The sequence below is a fragment of the Leuresthes tenuis genome, unplaced genomic scaffold, assembly GCF_036924035.1.
Source record: "Leuresthes tenuis unplaced genomic scaffold, fLeuTen1.0.hap1 SCAF_3, whole genome shotgun sequence".
NCBI lineage: Eukaryota > Metazoa > Chordata > Actinopteri > Atheriniformes > Atherinopsidae > Leuresthes > Leuresthes tenuis.
Genome location: NW_027325357.1, coordinates 4,255,034 through 4,276,175, shown reverse-complemented (window position 1 = coordinate 4,276,175; position 21,142 = coordinate 4,255,034). Strand labels below are relative to the sequence as shown.

General features: G+C 40.8%; 1 protein-coding gene across 3 annotated transcripts in view; it reads right to left on the bottom strand.

Annotated features, from left to right (window-relative positions):
* Positions 1-21,142, bottom strand: part of grip2b (glutamate receptor interacting protein 2b) — a 127,712-nt gene that overhangs the window by 30,631 nt on the left and 75,939 nt on the right. For 2 of the 3 annotated variants that reach the window (XM_072381467.1, XM_072381469.1), the window contains exons 2-12: positions 20,979-21,056; positions 19,388-19,523; positions 19,161-19,306; positions 18,452-18,538; positions 17,149-17,224; positions 13,248-13,393; positions 12,875-13,022; positions 11,427-11,596; positions 2,777-2,932; positions 2,379-2,531; positions 2,107-2,293 (exon numbers count right to left, since the gene is read on the bottom strand). In XM_072381467.1, the coding sequence (XP_072237568.1) occupies positions 2,107-2,293; positions 2,379-2,531; positions 2,777-2,932; positions 11,427-11,596; positions 12,875-13,022; positions 13,248-13,393; positions 17,149-17,224; positions 18,452-18,538; positions 19,161-19,306; positions 19,388-19,523; positions 20,979-21,056 (1,483 nt within the window). The remainder of the gene's footprint in view (positions 1-2,106; positions 2,294-2,378; positions 2,532-2,776; positions 2,933-11,426; positions 11,597-12,874; positions 13,023-13,247; positions 13,394-17,148; positions 17,225-18,451; positions 18,539-19,160; positions 19,307-19,387; positions 19,524-20,978; positions 21,057-21,142) is intronic. The other variant, XM_072381468.1, reaches the window with a different exon arrangement.

Here is a 21,142-nt window from a genome sequence, read left to right as displayed (position 1 = left end):
ACTGATGGATTAGAGTCATGCAGCTTTTCATATCCTCTTTCCTATCCTACGTATTTATCTTTATAAATGATCATTTTGTTTTATCTTGAGCATTTATTCTGTTACTTTGCTGCATTTCCGATCATATGACAAAGAACTGAACAGAGAAAACAAAGAACATTATCAATATTTTGTGTTTTCTGAGTAGCAGAATGTGTTTAAATTACACTAAATGCTGTAAGTTGTACTGGAAGGAAATTCAGTGTAGTGTGATGGTGAGAAAAAGGGACTCAAACTGTCGAGCAGAAAGAAAAGTATGCATTGATTCCTCTGTAGTGGGCGAGGGGAAGCTAACTAATTGGTGTTGTTAGTGTGGGCGCTAATGGTAAAAGGAGGGTGGCCTCGGGGTGCAGAAACACACCCAGCACTCAGAAAAGCTGTTAATATGATGGAGACATCAGTCTGTGGACACATGCACATACACAATGAACAAATTACACAACGAGACTTAGATGAAGTTATGAGGAACAGAGCAATAAGTGACTTTAACATACAGACACACTTGCATATCAATATTTAGAAAAGTCTTTCCAAACTTAGGCACATGCTCACACACCCACACATGACACAGAGCCAGGCAAAGCTGTTTACACACCGAAACATCAGTCTCACACAGCCGCTAATGTTCACATACACACATGAAAACCACAGTGACTAAAGCGGCAAATGCAGCATCAAAGTCGACATGTCCTCTCACACAAACACAGGGAGAGGTAGTAGCATAGCTGCAGAACAAGAGCAAAATACGTCACTCAGACACAATAATTCTGTTCCAGCTACCACACTGTAGTTGTGAGGATGTTCTCTGCCTACCACCAAACAGACCACACACGTGGTCTGGAATCCCTCATTTCCAGGGAGAAAGACTGAATTCCCCCTCAACAATTCATCAACAACATTATGCATATATAATTTGACATAATATGCACTGAAAGTTTTTCTGTTTTCCATGCAAATCAAAGCCTTTCGAGAATTTTACAAACTTCAACTTCAGGTTTTTTCTGCCATCAAAAACAAACGATTTTCAGAAATTATTTAGTTCACTTGACAGAATAAAAGAAACTAGCAAAAGTCTCCTAAATTAACCTTGTTTAATGCTTTAATAGAACAAGGCAATCAAATGTGTTATGGACACGTGCTAAACTGCCTTTTAGGGTAAATTAAATGTGTTTCAGTCTGAGTTTGGAAAAATGCAAGTTCACAGCGGTCAGGGAATGCACCTTTAAATACAGCGAAAACTCCCAGTTAAAGCGTTTCCAAGTTTATCAGAGTCAACTCTGCACGAATAAAGCAACACTGGAGCAGTCTGTGAACCTTAAGCTATGTGCTTCTGACTGATTTTAAAGTGCAATGACCTTTGTTACAGCCTGAATAACCCTGGAACACTCTTGGGCTGAGATACAACAATTCCTAACTTTGGTTTCCAGTCCTGCACCACACTTTTTTTAAATGTCTTTAAGGTGACAACACATTCATGTGTATGGCTGTGCATGTGCAGGGCTCACAGGGAGATTTGTTTTTATGACAGTAATGTTACATCATACAACTGTAGGGGCAGCTGAAGAGCAACGTTGGAAATGTAGGTTTTTATTCATAGTGCAGACACTGAAGAAGTTTTGGTCTAAACTATTACTTTTACATTTTCTTATTTTAACTACTAATCCCGTCCAACTTCTGAGTGACATTTCTGCTTACGGCTGCCAACTGTGAACTATAGTTTGGCTTCTGTCCTCCAATTTAAGCACCATTTATTTCCAAACGTCCCATATTGAGATGATGTAAGATTTTAATTTAATTTTAATTTAACATTTTAATTAAGGATCTTATTTTTGGACCCAACTGCAGCATTTGCTTAAGAACACAAAGGGAGCAAACGAGCAAAGCCGTCTGTCTAAAGAAGTAGAAGTGTTTTGGAATTGAAGAGCCAAAAAATAAAACTTGCATCTTTTTTTTTTTAAACAGTTAATATTGTAGTGACAAGGCTACACATTAAAAGCACAGTTTATAGATTTAATGCATCCATCAAAGTGCAAATGTGCCTCTGTGTGAACAAGAGCATGTGCTCACCTCTCTGCTGAGCTGTCGGGCTCTATGAATCGGATAAGTGGCGGTGCAGAAAGGGTTTCTGTAGCGAATATTCCTCCTTGCAGCTGCACACCAAAGCCATTAAGTGGATCTCCGGTTAAGACGACCTCACTGGTCTCTACATGAACCACCTGACCACCCGGACCAACCGAACTGGACGCCAGGGACACTGAACACAGACATAAGCACATCGATTAGGCTGGCTGCCATCCCCTCAGAGAAATGTGATGATTTCACTGACGTTTGGAACTTACAGGAACTCTTGTGCTCTTTCTTCCTCTGCCGTCGCTTGAGCAGCGAGTTTCGAGGACTCATGGGAACTGTGGGCCTGGGCAGAGTGCTGGAGCTCTGACTACTGGGGCCTGACGTAGTGGTTGAGCCCGGAGAGAAACTGGCAGATACTAGAGCTGCAAAAAAGAGAAAAATACAACGTTCGTGGTTCCAAAACAGCAATGAATATAAAGAAAGAGAATTACGTCACTGCAGGTGTGAAAAGAGAAAGAAATAAAAAAGAGAAACCGAGGTTTAGACAGCAAAAGATGAACACAACAAACGAAAAAATGACTGTCAAAAAAGATTTAGCACTTTTCAAATTACTGTCAACTTTTAAGGATTTTACCCAGCTGACTGGCTGACAGGATTATGTTCTTACACTTGCAGTAGTCAAGACTGTTGATTGTGTTGTTGTTGGAGGCAGTCCACGATTTGTTGAGCGTGGAGCTCGTGTTGCAGAGGGTGGAGTTTGGAGGGTGACAGTAGTTCACACAGGGGTCCCAGGAGTGGGGATGGTCTGACTTCTGGACCTTCACTGGAACACACACAAGTCAGTTTGTTAATTAGGACCATGCCACGCTTGCATTAAACTTAACCCTTCGGAGTTAGAAATGTCCCTAATTGCTACATCTGCTTATAATCACCCTTTAAGGCACTTCATATAACCTGATGCCCCATGTGTTGCATATCAAAATGTGCAGAATATTCTCAGCTATGACACTGAAAACGTGAAGCAAAGATATGTCCAAGTTGGTGCAGCTAACTTTGCGGACCGATAAGTTCGGTAAATCTCAAATCCCACCGCATACACGACAGACTTATTTTACACAAAAAGAAATATGTAAATTGATGGGAAAATTAATTCAGGGCATGATTCAACTGCTGAAAAAAATTTTAAAAATCATTAATCAATCAATAAAATGTGCGACGCACAGACTCCTAAGAGTAAAGGTGCAGTATACGACTCCAGGAGACCACCAGATGTCACACTAGAGCAGCAGAAGTCTATACATCCTCTAATATCTTTGCATGACAATCACTTCTCTACTGTACTGAGGTTTAAAACATTGTATATTCAACCCTTGCCTGCCTAAATCGCCAAACCCAGTTCAAATTCTTAACTTAATCATAAAAAAGACATTAAAAGGCATTAAAAATGTCAGCTAATATACTGTGAAAGTATCCAATATGACATTGATACGATTCACAATTGGATCTTCATGACTTCCTTAACAGTTAAATTTCTCAAGAAAATCAAATCAGATGTTAAAGTATCTTTATATGATCATTTTGTAGGTGTTCTGTGGCATATTTTAGAAATTGTAATGTCATGAAATTTATTTGAAATGTTTCTGGCTTGTCCTGCACTCAGAGGCATGCGAGTCTGTATCCAATGAAACTTTGCTAAAGCAAAATGGTGCGCGGTGCTTTATCAGGTCACTGGAGCTGACCATACAGAGCAGACTCAGATTTTCGGTTTACCACATGTTAACATGCATGGCTCAGTTGAGCTACGGTTACAGCCCAACTACGCCATCGAACTGGGCAACTGTCCTCGTTCCAGCTTTAAAGCAGGGGAATTGTTTTATTGACTAAAGTCTGCTAAAATAGGTGGCGATATGCACCTTTCAGTTGGTTGATAGTGGGCTTGCTCTGGCTGACCTGTTACAATATGGACAAAAACAAGGTATTACCAAACTGACATCTATACAGCTCTTTACATTTCATACACAGTATAGCTGTATGCTTTATGAATTTGTGTATTTATTCATGTGCTCTATCCCTTGTGGTTATTCCCTGATTCAGCTTCTTCCTCTGTGGATCGGCTTCTTCTGTTGCTTACAGGTCAAAGCCCAGGACAGGAAGTGTGGCGCATGCTCCAAACATCTAGCAGGTTCAGTTTGACAGGATGTCAATAAAATGATGTGGAAAGGAAGGTCAAAGAAGGTCTTTACAGCACAAAGACAAAGCAAGGCAAGTCTGACATTTGTAGAAGCTTCTCAATTGTCCATGAATCTCTTTATTGATAGCCTATAATATGACAAGTTTTCTCCTGCGGGACGGGAGAAGACACAAAATCAATGCATTTCTATTACTGTGCGGACATAAATTCTCAAAGTTTTGCGGGTGCAGGCGGGAGTGCAGGCGGGAGCTCTACTTCCAATAGCACTTTCTGGGTGTGTCAGTCAGAATCTGGAAAATTTGATTTAGTCAGCCTAACATGGTTCTATGTACTTTAAAAGTCTGGTTTCAGACAGATATAGACAGTCGAAGTTTTTCCAATATCACGTAAATCATGACAGGAATCATGAAAATATGCTGAAGCAAACAGCCGTTTCATGGTCTCTGTAATAGCTGATACCCTTTAATCATTCTATCAATGTGAGACAACAACACTAAGTCAGATTTTATAATAAATGGCACATAAGTACATTTATAAATGTCACAAATGGTCACTTGCTTTAACCACAGACTGAACTGAACTGTACTTAGCTCCAACCTGCTGCTTGGCCCAAAGATAATCTCACAACATCTCAAACAGCCTTTGAACTGGACTCAGCTCTATTTAGTTCCAGATGCTTATAATGTACTGTCTCTTTGTAGAAGGACTTTATTTGTAACTGTTAGCTGTCTTGCAGGCTACACAGTGGTGTGTTTTTAAGCACCTCACAGCAAGAGAGTTCCTGGTTCGAATCTCGACTGGGCCCTTTCTGTGTGGAGTTTGCATGTTCTCCCCGTGCAGAATTTTACTTTACAAGAAGGTTTTTTATTTTACAAGAAAAAACTCTAACAGATGGTACCACTGCTGCTAAATATTTCTACCTAATAAAGCTGGTCCCTATGAAGATCATTACAGTACTTTATTGGAGTCTTTCTCTAATTAAAGTTGATAGATTTGAATTGTTAATACTTGGTTCAATTAATAATAGTTCCGACAGTTCTATTCATCCAGGTTTAAAGCTCTTAATGACCGAGCTCCATCATATCTTAAAGATCTAATAGTTGGATATTTTCCCAACAGAGCACTTTGCTCTCAGACTGCAGGTTTCCTTGTGGTTCCCAGAGTTTCTAAAAGCAGAATGGGAGACAGAGCCTTCAGTTATCAGGCCCCTCTCTGTGGAAACAGTTTGGCTTCAGGAAGCAGACACCCTCTCTACCTTCAACATTAGACTTAGAACTTTCCTTCCTCTTTTTCAGCAGGTGTTATAGTGCTTGTTGTCCCCTCTTTCCTGTCCGTTCAAACCCCAGCTGGTCCTTAGCTGGGCAACTTTTTATCAGTTGGCATTATATGAATTGTAGTAGTTTGGATCTGTATAAACTGTTTTAATTGGAGTATAAAGAATTGAACTGAACTGGACTGTTTCTTTATTGTTGCAAAATTAACACATTGCGAACTAATCTCATAAAAGCTTTTTTTTTTTTTTAAAACTAACCGTGTTAGAGGTTATTATTTCATATCAAATGACATTCCAATAAGATCGGTTATTCTTTTATGACTTATCTGTAACAGAGTGGCTACAAATGCAACCCTGGAAAAACAGAAACTGTGCTGGGCTGTGCCATCTGTTAAAAAGTCACATTTCCTCAGATGTTGGGGGAGAACATCCTCTGGGGAAACTCCCACTGAGAGCATCAGCATACAATCAAGGCTGCAGTCTGGCAACCTATACAGCTCCATGTGTAATTCCTCCCCACACATCCCCCTCTGAACTCTGAAGCTGATCCAAAGCTGCAATGTGTTGCTACTTTCATCCAGCCGAGACTTATCGAAACCACTGTGATGGAGGGAAGTCTGAGGAGCAGAACCGTAGGGCAACTTCAGGGTGAATTCTGAGAAATGTGGAAACAATGTCCCATCTAATCCTCTCTACGATAAGTGAAACTCTCTGGAGAAACAGACCTGCTTACAGCAAACGGCTGCCACACGCAGACAGGACACACAAAAGAAAGTCATTTGCAGACTTACACGTGATGACTGGACGTGAGAAGACACAGACTTATCAAGCCCAGTCTATGCATCACTAATACGCGTCAAACACACAACGGCAGAACCTTTAATCAAAGTGTCTATTAATAAAGCAGCAGCAAGCTGGCTGCAGGGTCTGCTGGAAGGCCTTCAGTACCCTAATGAGCCGTGTTCATCTCCCAACACACACTCCAACGGCAGGCACACAACCACGATTACAAGGAAGAAAAGCATGAATTATGCTTCCACAGGACAAACGAAGGAGATTTCAGATGAGATGGAGGGCAACTTTTAAATGGGCGCAATTGCTCACTTGAATAACTACAAGGACTTCATTCAAATGGTAGCTTTCTGCCTCTATAAAAAAAAAAGATAAATATATAATAAAAGAGAAGGAAAATAAAAGGAGCATTATAAGAAAATAAATCACGGTGAGAAAGGAATTTTCTGTGAAGAAAGGAGGAGAGGAGATTAAAAAAAGGACAGCGGAGAGGACGAAGTAGCAGGCTGAAAGCAGTTTCTGACAGCTGTAAGAGAGGTACAGTGACTTTAATTAAATACCATCCTGCTTCTACATTACCTGTCACTCTACAGGATTATTCAGCCAGCCGTCACTTCACCCAACACAGCCCTGTCCTGGTCTTTCAATGCTGCGAATAAATTCCTACCCCACACATTTCGGCTGAATTCAACTGAAGTAGAGGTTTAAGTTCAGTTCAAAGGAGACATGTGGAAAATAAAAAGTGTTGCTTTGTTTAAGGCCTCATTTGTCTGACATATTTTCACATTTTCATATTTTTTTTATCCCTAAACTGTTCAGATTTTCAGTGGATTTCTACGTCACACTTCCAGCTCAGAGTAGAATAATCTAGCCCTTATTCTTTAAAGGTTCAAATCAGGCTGCATTCACCGTACCTTGGAAATATGAAGTCGAAACTCTTTACTTTGAAATCAACAATGAATTAGCAGTTATACAGTTCACTTAAAAAAGCACTGAAGCTTTCTAATACCTTATATCCCAATGAGGAAATCTGATTTGTAATTGGTGTTTTCATTGAACTTTTTCCCATTTGGAAGCTGGATATTAACTTTCCTTTTGTAATTGAATGCACCAACAGGAGCATAACCATTGTCAGTATAAATAACAGATGATGGGTCTGTTTGGGGAAAAATTCATTTGAGGTGCACTTTAATATTGTGTGAGTCTGGTCCGTGTTCCATCCATTGATATGGAGGGAGAAGGGGGTTATTAGCTATACTGCAGCCAGTAAAGGAGGGCAATCAACATGTTTTGGCTTTAATTTTTGTGGAAAATGAGGTTGTCCATTTTTTATACAATTTGTGGGCACAGCAGTCATTCTGCTTTTAGAAAAGCTATTAGAAAAAAAAAAGAAACACTGATGAAAAGTTACCCATATAAGCAATAGTGTCTGATGTGAGCTAGTTTGAGCTCTCAGTGTGCTTACTGCATGGTAATAACATGCTTCAGGGGTTATTAAGTGTAACTGCATCCAGATTTAAGTTTGCACGGTCATGCAAAACTGTATGACCACTATCAAATAAGGCAGGTGGAGGCGAGTCGAATAGCTCCATCCACCCTCAGAAACCTGCTCCTGTGAACGGAGCAGTGAAGATGGGGTGAGAGGAGAGCTGTGGTCCCGTATTTCTGAACTATTCTGGCAAAGTGTGTCAGACATTTCATCAAAAGCTCTGGAAATTCTGTCAGCTTTTTTTTTTTTTTTAAAAAAGGGACTATTTGGTGTAGAATTTCTCATTTTCATAGCAGTATTTTAGCCCTTGTTGCCTTATCTCTCTCATCCTCTCTGATGTGCGTCTAATCAGGTCAACAAAAATGCAGTGCAGAATATTCCCACCAAACCGAAAGAAAAGAGTAGGCGTGTGCACATTTGCATGACTGAGAGGAAAAGACTAAATAAATTCATGCGTTTTAAAGCTTAACGCTACAGTACTGGAGGCTTTATCACAGGCTCTATGTGAGTGATTATCAGTGTTTCCATTTGCGTACACGCCTCATTTATGAATGTGCACATTTGTCTCACTTGAGCCCCCCAGCTTTAAGTATTAACCCAGGATAATAAAGCAGCGTCTGGAATCAGCAGTCTCCTTGTAAATCAGAGGGCATTAATTCTGTAACAGGCGAAAAGTCATCATCCGGCCACGGGTGAAAAAAAACGCTCCTTCAACTAATTAGGCACAGAGTTGCCATCGAAGATGAAAACATTCTTTTGTGTCGTATGATAGAGAAGAGTGGGTTGAAAGACAAGAGAGGAAGGAGATTGTGTTTTACTGTGATCTGCCACATTTGCACAGGACGACCTAAGTGATGCTAAATCCAAAATAAATCTTTGTTGCCATTTTAACTCTTCTTTGATTCCACATTCCTGTACGCCCAAAATAACTGCCTTAGAAAAAGTGATGAGGAACTTAATACAAAAACAAGCAACCGTAACTGCTGACCACATGTCCTCCACTCAAGGTAGGAGGTCTTGATGCTGTGCACCATCCATCCATCCATTTTCTATACCCGCTAAATCCAACTCAGGATTCGCGGGTTGTGGGGGGCTGGAGCCGATCCCAGCTGTCATTGGGCCAGAGGCGGGGTACAAACTGGACAGATCGTCCATCACAGGGCCACACAGAGACAAACAACCACACTCACAGTCACACCTGGGGTCAATTTAGAGACACCAATTAACCTAACATGCATGTTTTTGAGCAGTGGGAGAAAGCCGGAGAGAACCCACGCATACACAGGGAGAACATGCAAACTCCCAGACGGGATTCAAACCAGGAACCCCCTTCCTGTGAGGCGACCACCACACCTGAACACAACCAGCTCTGACAAGCTCATAGTCCAACTTTGTTCAAGTTGTCAGCAGCAGAAGGAAAAAAAAAAGGCAAAATATGCGACTTGTCTTGTCGTTGTTGCACTTTTGTTTTACACTTTTCTGCTTCGGTCATTGTCTGGTAAGTTTCAAGCACCAAACGACCGTTTGGCCTCAAGATAACAGTTTGGATTAAAACAACTCTTTGGAAAATGTTAACAGCAGACTAAAGACGCAACACACTTCACCGCGCTGCGTCTTCACGGCTACAACCACGATAAGTCCTAATACGGTGATGAACTTTGTCTCAGAAATCTATGAAGTCTGTAAGATCATCTGAGTGCGGAAGTATGATGCAGAGAGGTCCTGACCAGAAGCACACAAGTTCTAAGTCTGGATGAGGGTTTTGAAACAGATTACTGACGAGCCTCTATTTCACTCCACAAGCCAGAGGCTGAAACTTAACGCACACTAAACTAAAAAAAAAAAAAAAGCAGATGTCCACATCGGCCACTTCTACATCACATTAATAGTAAAAGTGCAAAACTTATTTACCACAGACTCATCACGTCTGACACAACATGACAGCTGGTGTGGTGGACAGCACAAGGTGCATAAAACACACGGCAGGTACACTGAATTTAGCCACATAAGTGTCTTACTACACTTTAAGATTCTCCACCCACATTTCTGTTATTCTATTAAACACTTCCATTTTTGTTTAATTAGTGATGCATGTAAAAAAAACTGAAAAGTCTCTCTGTGTAGGTTTAGTTCATGGTTTGTTCAAGAATCCTGTTAGTTTTGAGGTAAACAGCAGTGCAAACGTGTCATGCCAGGTCTATGTGTGTGTTCTGTGTTCCTGCTTTATTTTGGTAGTCACTTCCTGTCACAGTCTTATTGTCATCATCCTAATTCTTTTCACCTGTGCATCATTGTCTTCCCCTCTGTTTAGTGTGTTTATACCCCAGCCTTTGTCTTGCTCGTTGCATGTTTTACGACCAGAGATTTTGCCAGCCCATTTTGTACCTTTGCCTTGACTACTCTTGCCTGCCCGTGTACCAAACCTTGGATTGATTAAACCGACACTGATTCTGGGGATCTGTTCTGTCAGAGTCGTGCATTTGAGTCTCCAGTTCGGAGTGTGATAGTTTTGAGGTAAACAGCAGTGCAAACGGAGAAATCCATTTGAAATTTAAATGGCAGCTTGCTTTGTTATCAAACCCAGTTACACAGCAATATATCTGAATATATCTGCATACATTTGACCACCTATATGTGACTTCCACCTCGAAAACCGTGACAGTGTAACACAACCTTGGTACTTTGTCAGGGCTGTTTAAGACCTAAAATATGTCAGTGAGCTGTTCAATTTGCAGCCAGCTCAGACGTCACTGTCCAGTCAGAATGATGGAGTGAGCTTTGATTAGAACTACTCTGTTAGGGCAGCACCCATCACAGCACCAACCCCCAGCCTCAGAGTATATGAGAGTCCTGTGGAGACTATTTTTGAATGTTCCGGCAACAGTCAGCAAAAAACTGATAGTTCAGCAACCAATTCTTTTTTAGCCTGACTTGTTCTTTTTTAACCAAATGGTGAAAGTTAAACACATTAATTGAATGCATTAATAAAATAAAAAAACGAGGACACCGCCTAAAACCACGCTAAAGCCAAACAGCGGATGAGAGAAATGCTGAATTAGGCTTTTTTGATGTATAAATTATGATTTCTATTGTTGGAAGCCCACGAGAAAACAACAAATACTCCAATACATCTGTTTACTCCCTGAGCAAAGCTTGCATGCTGAAATGCGTCAGAGCTTTACGGATCAATAGTACTGTGCAAATATTTTTAATTTTGAGTTGGTTTCAAAGAGGGCAAGTTTCATGACGTTCAAGCTTGTGCACATACCATCCAAAGTGCACCTCAAACATGTTTGAGTTTATGATGCTTATGATACTAGACACTAAAAAAAGACAAAGAATCACTTGTAAAATCAACGAATCGTCGCAGGATTCAGCAATTATGAGAGTGACATCACCTCATGACAGCTTTGATGGTCCACAACAACTTGAGCAGTTTTTACTCAGATGTTGTAGATTAAACAGCCAACATGTTTTTATTAGCTGCCTTATGAAGTTCTGTTGCATGCAACTGGACAACGCCACAGAGGGATTGTTAATCTTGGGGGACCTAACACAGCTGTCGCACCCACCTGTGTCATGCTGTTTTCCAGTTAGCCTTGTTTGATGCGAGGGAAGCATTTCTAACTTGACCAGTTCAGTTGTGCTCGCCAGCAGCTGTGTCGCCTCCAGGACTGTACAGTGCTCTGTCGATGTCCCATCGATGGACAGCAGGTGATCCCCAGTGTGCAACGCTCCACATCTGGTTGATCAGGAAGAAAGGAAGAAGAAGGACCGAATGATAACAGTACAGATTCTGTTGATGATTTAAAAAGTCCTTTTTTTGTTACTTTGCCATCCAAAGTCAGTACAATACATTTTTCAACTAAAGCAAAGACCTCCACAGCTAACCTGTTCACAGGTTATTCAAGTTCAGATGCTTTATGTATATTTTATAGCCCGACCTGAGGCTCAGCTCGGGGCAACATCCTCTCTCATACCGCCTTTGTCAGCTATATGGCTGGACACAGGCTTTGTGTCTTTCTGGGTGCGTTTGTGTGTCTGTGAGAGGATGTAAAGTACATAAATGCAACCCCTGCATATCTGTAACCCTGCAGTGTAGGATTGGCTTCAGAGGAGGGTGTAATGTAATGTTCATAGATGTTTATACAAGTCGTATCTACATCGCTGCCAGAAGAAAGTACAACTTTTTTCAATTTTAAGGTTTAACGTCTCAGGAAATAATAAAAAATAAGTAAAAAAAATCAGTTTGTAACAGTCTTCAAAATTAAATGAACAACACATGACGTATTATACCATGTCACAATTTACAAATACTAAGCCAGAAGTCCATCCTTACACCTTCCATAGGATTTGAAAGGTTAAGAAGAAGCCAGGTGCAGTAAACATCTCCATAAACGCAGAAGGTTTGTCAGTTTGCAAAGTATTCTAGAGTCAAATGTGAGGCCATCTGTCCCACAGCTAAAGCTGGGCTGAAACTGGCTCATCAACAGGACAATGATCCCAAACACAGCAGCAGATCTACAGCAGAATGTGTGAAAAAGAAAAGAATCAAGGTGTTGCAATGGTCCAGTCAGAGTCCAGACCTCAGCCTGACTGAAATGCTGTGGTGGGACCTTAAGAGAGCTGTGCAGAAACCAATGCTGCAAACCTCAATGAGCTGAAGCAGCGCTGGAGAGAAGAGTGGCCGAGATTCCTCCACAACCATGAGAGAGACTGATAACGTCCCACAGGAAACGTCTTTCTGACAGGTGATTCTATAAGCTACTGAATCACAGCTCGGACTTAGTTTTTCACACGCTGCGTCTTCCTTTTGGATTAGTTTCAGGACACAATGTAATACGTCACGTGCTTTTGTTCATCTGAGGTTGTATTTACCTCATAAGACCTGGAAAAGACCAGATGATTCCGTGTAAACCAGGATAAAGATAAAGATTTGAAAACACAGACACTGCTTCCAGGCTCAGCTGCACATGCAAACACACACACACACGGTGTGTGTGAGACTGTGTGTACACACCTGTCCACCACGCTGCCAGGCTTGACCCGGTCGATGACAATAACCTGTTTGTTTCGATGACTGGCTGATGTCAGCGTGATCCCCAGCGTTGCCCCTGGTGACTTGGCAATCTCCACCAATAGCGGACCAGAGGCATTCGTCACTGTGTCTGATGTGGGAAAAAATGGACTTTAGTTTTTATTTTGCTCTTTACTGTAACGACACAGCAAAGGACCTTTCCTTTCTTCATAGTTTTAACAAGATAAGTCTGAAGTACAAATGTACTTGAAATATAAGCCAACAGAATTAAGAAAAAGAGGTTTTTTGGTGATCATTTTGTTTAATTTCAGTTTTGCTGAAGGCTCATGTTTCGTGTGTATGTGTGGCGTCTCACCCATGATAGTGACATCGTATTCTATCTGGAACAGGGCTTCCTGGCCACACTGAGCCAACACACTGAGGGCGTCACTGTGGTTGGCGCTGTGCAGCGGCACGCCATCCACACTCAGGAGACGATCACCAGGACGCAGCGTGCCTTCTCTGAGTGAACGCACACAAACATGTCAAAAACATGACATCAGATGGCGAAACCTGGTAATTATCTGATAGATAACCACCAATACAAACAGGACAACATTTAAAATATAGTGAAGCTGAAGACGTTCTCATTGAATCCGTTTTCCTCTGTGGTGAATGTCGGCTACAACTGCAGATCTATTAATTTAGTCACTTCTGCTTTTCCACACTTGACAGCAAAAATGACATCCTCAATTTCCACATCACTGATCTCTTCTGATATTTTGGCAGTTTCTTGCCCCCAATCAGCCCACAGTCTTGTTCTTTAAATATCCCTGCAATCCTGTCACTCTTCCTTCTGATTTTCTCTTCATTATGATTCTCAACCATCTGTCATTTCCTAAATCCAGCACCATCAACGTCTAGATTTGGGGGCACCTTCAGTCCTTTGATGGACTGGTGACCTGTCCAGGGTGTACCCCGCCTCTCACCCGATGGTAGCTGGGATAGGTTCCAGCCCCCCATGACCCTGAATTGAATTAAGTGGGTATAGACAATGGATCCTTTACTATACATACCAGTGATATTTTTTCCACTTCCAATAATCTGTCATCATCCAACTTAAATCCAACTTTTTTAACAAATCAAAATGGGCAAAAATCATTCTAAACTCTATGCCTGGAAGCTGCTGGTTATCACTCCACTTGCTAAAGCCAGTGTTGCAGAAGTTAAGCTTTTCCTAAAAAGGTTCAGAATGCAGCAGCTCATCCCTTAACTGGCCAGAAAAGGCTTGAAGGCATAACTCAAATGCTGGCATTTCCTCACTGGCTGCCTGTCCATTTCAGGATTGATTTCAAATTTTAAATGGACCGTCTTATTTAACAGATCTCCTTCACATACATGCCTCTAAAAGTGCACTGCGGTCAAACCAGCCTGATGTTCTGATATCCAGATTAAAACGTAGAGGAGATTGAGCTCTTGCAGTGACTTTCCTGACTCTGTAACAGTCTACTTCCCCAGCTATGTACCACTCATATTTAAATTACTTCCTCTCCTTGGTTTTTGACTGAAACTATGACACCCAAATAGATCACTTTGCACTACTATTACATTTCATTGCTGATCTGTTCAAATTAATTTTTCTTATTGCTGTTATTTCAGTTGTAAATTTATCTGAATGCAAAGCATTTGGGTCCCCTTTGTGTTTTTCAAATGTGCCTTAGAAATAAATTTGCCATTGACCTGGAATCAAGGATGTTCTACAGCTTCTCAAGCATCTCCTCAGGTTTTTACAAGGGAGACTGTCAGAGACCCACTTCAGCCAGGGTGTGAGTGAGAAAAATAAAATCGACTTTTATTCAGATAATTAGTTATTTACTGCTGATATAGAACGATATTGTCTTAAATCTACCAACGGCTTAGCCCCCCTTTCCTCTTCCCCCTAATCTGTCTGAGACGTCCAGTTAAATTTCACACTGATTTCAACCTGCTGACACAGTGGAAACCTGTAAAGTTTCAGGCTTTTCAGCTGCGTTTTCCAGTATTGAAAATGTCAGTCTGCTTTCAGTGTTTTTACAGACAGAACCTCTAAATGTTTTCAGGAACACCTAGTGGCATGTTTTAGGTAGTTATCCATTTCCACAAACACAGATGTGCAGCATTTTGAATTTTTAATACAGAGGCCTGCATTAGAGAGCTGATAAATGCTTTAAGCAGGCAGCCAGAATAGGGGGAATACAGAGCTGTCACCATCTCCGCCTGAAGTTTTAAAATATGACACTCACAGTCCTGAAGCTTTTTAACAACACGACGCAAGCTAAGCTGAGACCAAGGGCCCTTATTACAGCAGGAACTGGGTCACATAATGGAAGCAATTTGAGACAGTTTTACATTTTTTGTTTCCTGGTGTGCAGTGATGTCTCTACAAACAGGACCAGCACCAACATGACCAGTTTTCCACACACTTATGAAGAAAACGCATTAAAATGATATCAAATGTACACCACCCACAGCGGTAAATCTAAGAGCCTGGGAGGATTTAAACTGTGTTCAAGTGTGGGAGATTGCTCTAATAGAAATGAGCGGATGAAACGCACCCTTTAGGACTGCACTGACATTTTGGACCTGCAGGCTCTCTGTTTCTGATGATGCAGTGAAAACAGTTTATTTTACTCAGACCCTGAGTAAAAGCTCTGTGGTTCTCAGAGGCTCTCAGTTGGTGCTTTAATTCCCACTGGGTAATGCTAAAAATGTAGGGATTCCTGGGACTGTATGATGTTGTGGATTAAGTTTCTGCACTTGGCATATAATTGGTATATAAAGTGGCATGAATATCTCATCGGTTTCCCTGGACTGACCCACATTTTGCAGACGAATTTCTTTCGAAAGATGCAAGATGAGCCTCTGAGCAAAATAAATCAGAATTAAGAATGTGAATATAAATACGAGTGGTTTCATAACTGGAAATCAGGACATCTAAAGGTGATAATTCATAAAAACTAATCGCTAGTAGACCTGCAATGCATCTTATGTAGACTGGATTCTACTTGAAAGTCCTCTCACAGGCCCTGAAAATATTAAAGGAAATATCAAATCACCTCATCAAAAAGAAAATAATAAAGCGGTTACTTTCATGAAGATAATCTGCATATGCCTTATTGCTGCATGCTTCTCACAAATAGATGTCGGCAGATAACATCTTAGAGCTCTGAAGTCTAGCATGAAATGACTGAAGCTGCTGAGTGATCTGAGGGGTACATTTCTTTTCTTCAGTCTCTTTCCGTCTTAGCTGTGGCTGAAGTGGAGGAAAAGCTGAGTCAAGCACGTTCTACACGATGGCTTTTCTAAACACAGATCTGTGTAATCTACAAAGGGATAGGAAACAGTCATTAATAATCTCTCACTTCACCACAGGTGTGTAGACCAGCCTCGCTTCTTGTACTAAACTCCTCAATTATGTGGAACTTCATGAGAAGCATTTTTAATCCCATATTTGTTGTTTTTAAAGACTGAGGTACACTGAACCAAAGTCTCAGTCATACATACTCGCTGAACTTAATTCTTAAGGAAGGTTCATGAAAGAAAAGTTCAAAATCAAAAAATGTATTTGGTAAAAACTGCTCAAAAAATATGACAACAGAGTCTTTCAATTAGAATATATGACATCTGACTTGCTGCTAATAGCACATTTTTCTCTGGAAAAGTAAACTGGACAAGAAAAATGTACATTTCAAGAGCTTCATTCTCATTCCAGGATGATATTTCCACTGGAGAACCTCACAGTTTGGGAGTATGCACGGGATGTGTTGACTCATCCCTGGATCACAGCAGTTCAACCATTGGAAAAAACTGACGTGTATATGAAAATGTCATGGATTATTACTTGAACTTGAAGGCAGAGGCAGACACACGAGGACAGAATTAAAGTGATACAGGTGATTCATGCTGGTGCAGCTGTGAGTGATGCAGAACTGTCAAGATATCAGTGATGGTCACAGGAAACGACACCATAATCTTTGGGGTTTATTCCTCTGAAGGCGCAGTCGAATCTACCAGGCTGGAAATGTAATACTTGACAGAAGCAACTGCTTTCATGGCTTATTTTTCCTGTAGATGTTGCCCCTTTAACCCACGATCACTACCAGCAAAAAAATAAGGAAAAACAATCCCCGTCTCAGGCTGCAACTCGGTTTGTTTGCTCAAATGTCTCAGTACAATCGTAAGTGTTAAAGCATGTCTGGATATGTGAGTTTTCCCATTTAGGCACATATGAGTTGTACCTGTCTGCAGGGCCTCCTGGCCTGACATAGGTGACAACTAGGGGCCGTGTCTTGTGCCAGTCTTCATGAGTACCACCTTAAAGAGGAGCAGGAAGAAGATATTCACACTAAATCTTTGACAAAAATGATCAGAAACATAAATTCTTCCAAGAATCAATGAGCAATTTAAAGTTAAAACTGTGGTAACTATATTAAAGAAAAAATCTTAAAAAACAAATAAAATAAATGAACAAATCAAACAGACAAAAAGACGACATATTGGTTCGTGTTTTAAGAGCCAAATATCCCCCCAAAATTAAACAAAGTAGTTTAAAACAATTAAAAAAATATACATATATATTTTAAGTAGAATCTCCTAAAATCTTAATCTTAATTTTTACATTGGTTATACTCCACCTGTGTTCTTTTAGGTATTTACAAAAATGTCCATCTTTCTCCATTTTTGCCATTTATCCCACAAATGTATTGTTTTAATTTTTAAAATATTACTTTGACACTACAGGCCATGTTCACTTTAATCAAACCACCTCCTGTCTTAAAGTTGCACAGATTCTCACGAATAGTCTGTTAACTTGAGCCTTGTGGACCAAAAACACATGGCTTGCATAGGCAAAATGATAGAAACAACATAAACACTTCCCCCGACCAAACTTTAAAAGGTGTTTACACAGTTTTTAATGAAATGTCTGTGACATGCTTTGGTTGAAATGTCACACAGGACAGTACTACAGCACTCTTCTCAACCATATCTATACAGCTCTGTTCAAAGTCAATGCTTTAATGGGGCATTCCTGGTTCTGGCACTGTGCCTCATTTAAAAGTAGAGTTCCTCACAAGCATGAAAAAGAAAATCTGAACATATGCTGTATCCTGTAACATAGCTATCAAAGCATGTTATCAGTGTATGAGTGAGTGTACAGCAGCCTAAAAGCTCACACTAGCATTCATCAAACAGAAAATATAGATGTCTCTTGTCTGAAGGTTGACCACAGAAAGTGGAAACCAATCCACCTAAGTCATGCATTGCACTGGCTCAGGCTGGTAAAACACAGCACCACAGATATCAAGAGTTAAATTATGTACCAGTAAACCGGCACAACACACCTATCCTAAATCTGCAACTACTACACCGATGACCACTGGAATACACCAAAGACATTTGTCCCCAACAATTTCACATTTATCCAAAGGTTTGGTAAACAACAACAACCCAGAACAGGCAGCATGCTGATATGAATCCCTGCTGTGAGATATCTTTAATCTTTATTGCATTTATTCATATAAATTTACATTTATACATTACCTCTCATGACAAAACCAAAGCTGTTCCCTTCTTTGTGCAAACAGATATCGATTGTCTTGGATATAACCCCTGAGGTGCTGTCTGGTGCTTTGAGAGGGAGGAGATACACAGGACATGTGTGAGAAACGGGCACAAAGAGGTATAAATCAGACTGCTTCAGTAGTAATGTGCTTCTGAAGCTGCCAAAACGAAGCACAATTAATAACTGAACGTGTAATCTAAAAAGAGACTGTTTGGGTAAAAGATCTAAAAGCTCAAAGACACTTGTACATTTGAAAAGTTATCACAGCAACATTCATTTATCCCTTATGAGTGCGAGGAACAGAGTTAGGAGTTCCCGGCATGCAGTGCAGTGCTGTTTTTCTTCCACAGCCCTCCACATCGATCCCCCACTGTGCCTACAGCTGTATTACTGAAATGAAAATGAGTTTGCATCTTCCCATGGAAATACATTCATTTTTGAATGATTCTGCATGTCATGATTTATAGTCGGAAGCAGTTTTCCGTACTGCAGATGTAACATCCAATATATATATATATATGGAAAGCAAGTGTGTGGAGGTCTTTTCCATTAATATGACTCCAGAGTTGATGTGCCTCGTGCACAGATACTATATTGCTGTAATTTGATTTCAGTATACGGTGAGAAAGCCCACATTCTCACTGAATACAACCTTGCAGAGCTACGTAGAGCTGAACCGTTATGTACCTGTAGGCGGCAGTTCATACTCCACCTCCAGCAGAACTCTCTCCCCGACATTCTTCAATAAGCTGATGATCTCCTCGTGCCGCAGTTTGGTCAGATTGATGCCATTCACCGACTTGATGTAGTCGCCGACGTTTAGCTGGTCACTCCTGCCCAGAGAGGGAATCCGAACATGTCAAAGCTTGCATAAACGGGAGGGATTTAAAATGCAGAAAACCAGCTTCACCCACCGGGCTGCCAGTCCTCCAGGCCGTAGGTTTGATACCCGCGGTTTCCCATCCTTGTCAGTTCCTCCTGAGATGGTGAGTCCAAGTGTGCTGCCTTCTTTCTTCACCAGCTCCACCATGGTCACACCCCGCAGAGCTTCTAACCAAAAACATACAAGACACACACACAGATCACGACAATACGCACACACAAAAAAGGACACAGACGAATGTGAACACACAGACACAAAATGCAGCAGTTAAACAGGCTGTTAATGGCTGCTGTGTTCATTTCCATTTCCAGATCAAAGCAAAGCTGAGACAAGAAAGATAAAACCAAAATATGTATAATGTTCTGTGCCCTGGAGATTTATTCTCCAACACAGCCTGAACCCTCTGAGACCAGCTTTCTGTCATTTCTTTAAGGAGTCTTCAGGAATAGTTCTCCAGGCTTCTTGAAGGACATCCCCAGCCACCCTTCCATGGAGACCATTTCTGATGAGGCTTGGGCCAACAGTAGATGGATCAGCTGAAGGTCCAGATGCATCTCTCAGGTCCTGTCAGGTCTTTGCTGGATTTTTTCCTCTTTCTTAAGGACATCACTTTCAGATCCTGTTCATCTGCTGTTTTTTAGGCCTGACACTTCTTCTTTTGTCCTCCACTTGTCCAGTTTCCTCAAATGTTTTAAGGACACACTGCACACCATGCTGAGATATGCCAAGTTTTCAGCTAATAGCTCTTTGGGAATCACCTTGTTGCTGCAGAAATCCTGTTTTGTCTGTCAAACTGTGTTATCTTTGCTGTTTTTCATAGATGCAGCTGAACAAATGTTACAAATTGAGATTGCAATGATCATATCGTATAGTACATCTCAACAGGTATTAACTATAAAGTGAATTTTGATTTTCTTCACTCCAAATGTGGATTTGCTGTTGTCATCAGGGAGTGAAGACATTTGAGTACATATTGGAAAGTGTAAAAATGTTATGGTTTCATAAAAAGATTGAAGAAATATTCGGCAGTTACTGTTTGTAAAATCAGCTGTTCAAATATGGCCTTTACTCCAGTTGGCTGCAGAATGATGTTTAATGCAAAGTATCTCTGGAGGGTGAAAGTTGAACTCTGGATGAAGTCATTTTCAAGTTGAAAATTAGTTTTTTTCCTTTACTGTGTTAGCCGTCTTTTTCAGAAACCTGGGGTACAGACTACAAAATCAACCGTCTCATGGAGTTTTATTGGATTTTTTTCAGTGTGAGATTGGAAACTCAGAGTTTCCAGTTTCCATCAAATGCTACATAAGTGTGGGTTTTCAAGGAAGTCAGGGATATGTTGTAGTTTTACATCAAGTGTGTGTGTGTGTGTGTGTGTGCGTGTGTGTGTGTGTGTGTGTGTGTGTGTGTGTGTGTGTGTGTGTGTGTGAGTGTGTGTGTGTGTGTGTGTGTGTGTGTGTGTGTGTGTGTGTGAAGCCGTTTTATTGTGTGCACAACAAGAGGGGCAGCATGTAAGAACCAAAATGTCCACAACACTTGCTCTGGACTGTCAGGCCAACAAGCAAAATCCCAGTACATCACATTTATCTGTGAAAGTATTCTTTCTGTGATAAAGTACCACATACCTGGTATACTGTGTCTTCTCAAAGCCATGGTGTGTTCTGGTCCAGAGATATCCTTAGTTTTTCCATATGGCCCATCATCTAGGACGACAAAAACAGAAAAAGAGGAACTGAATAAACCTTCAAAAATAAGACCCTGCTCTCTGAAGAGCTGGGTCTTCAAGAGT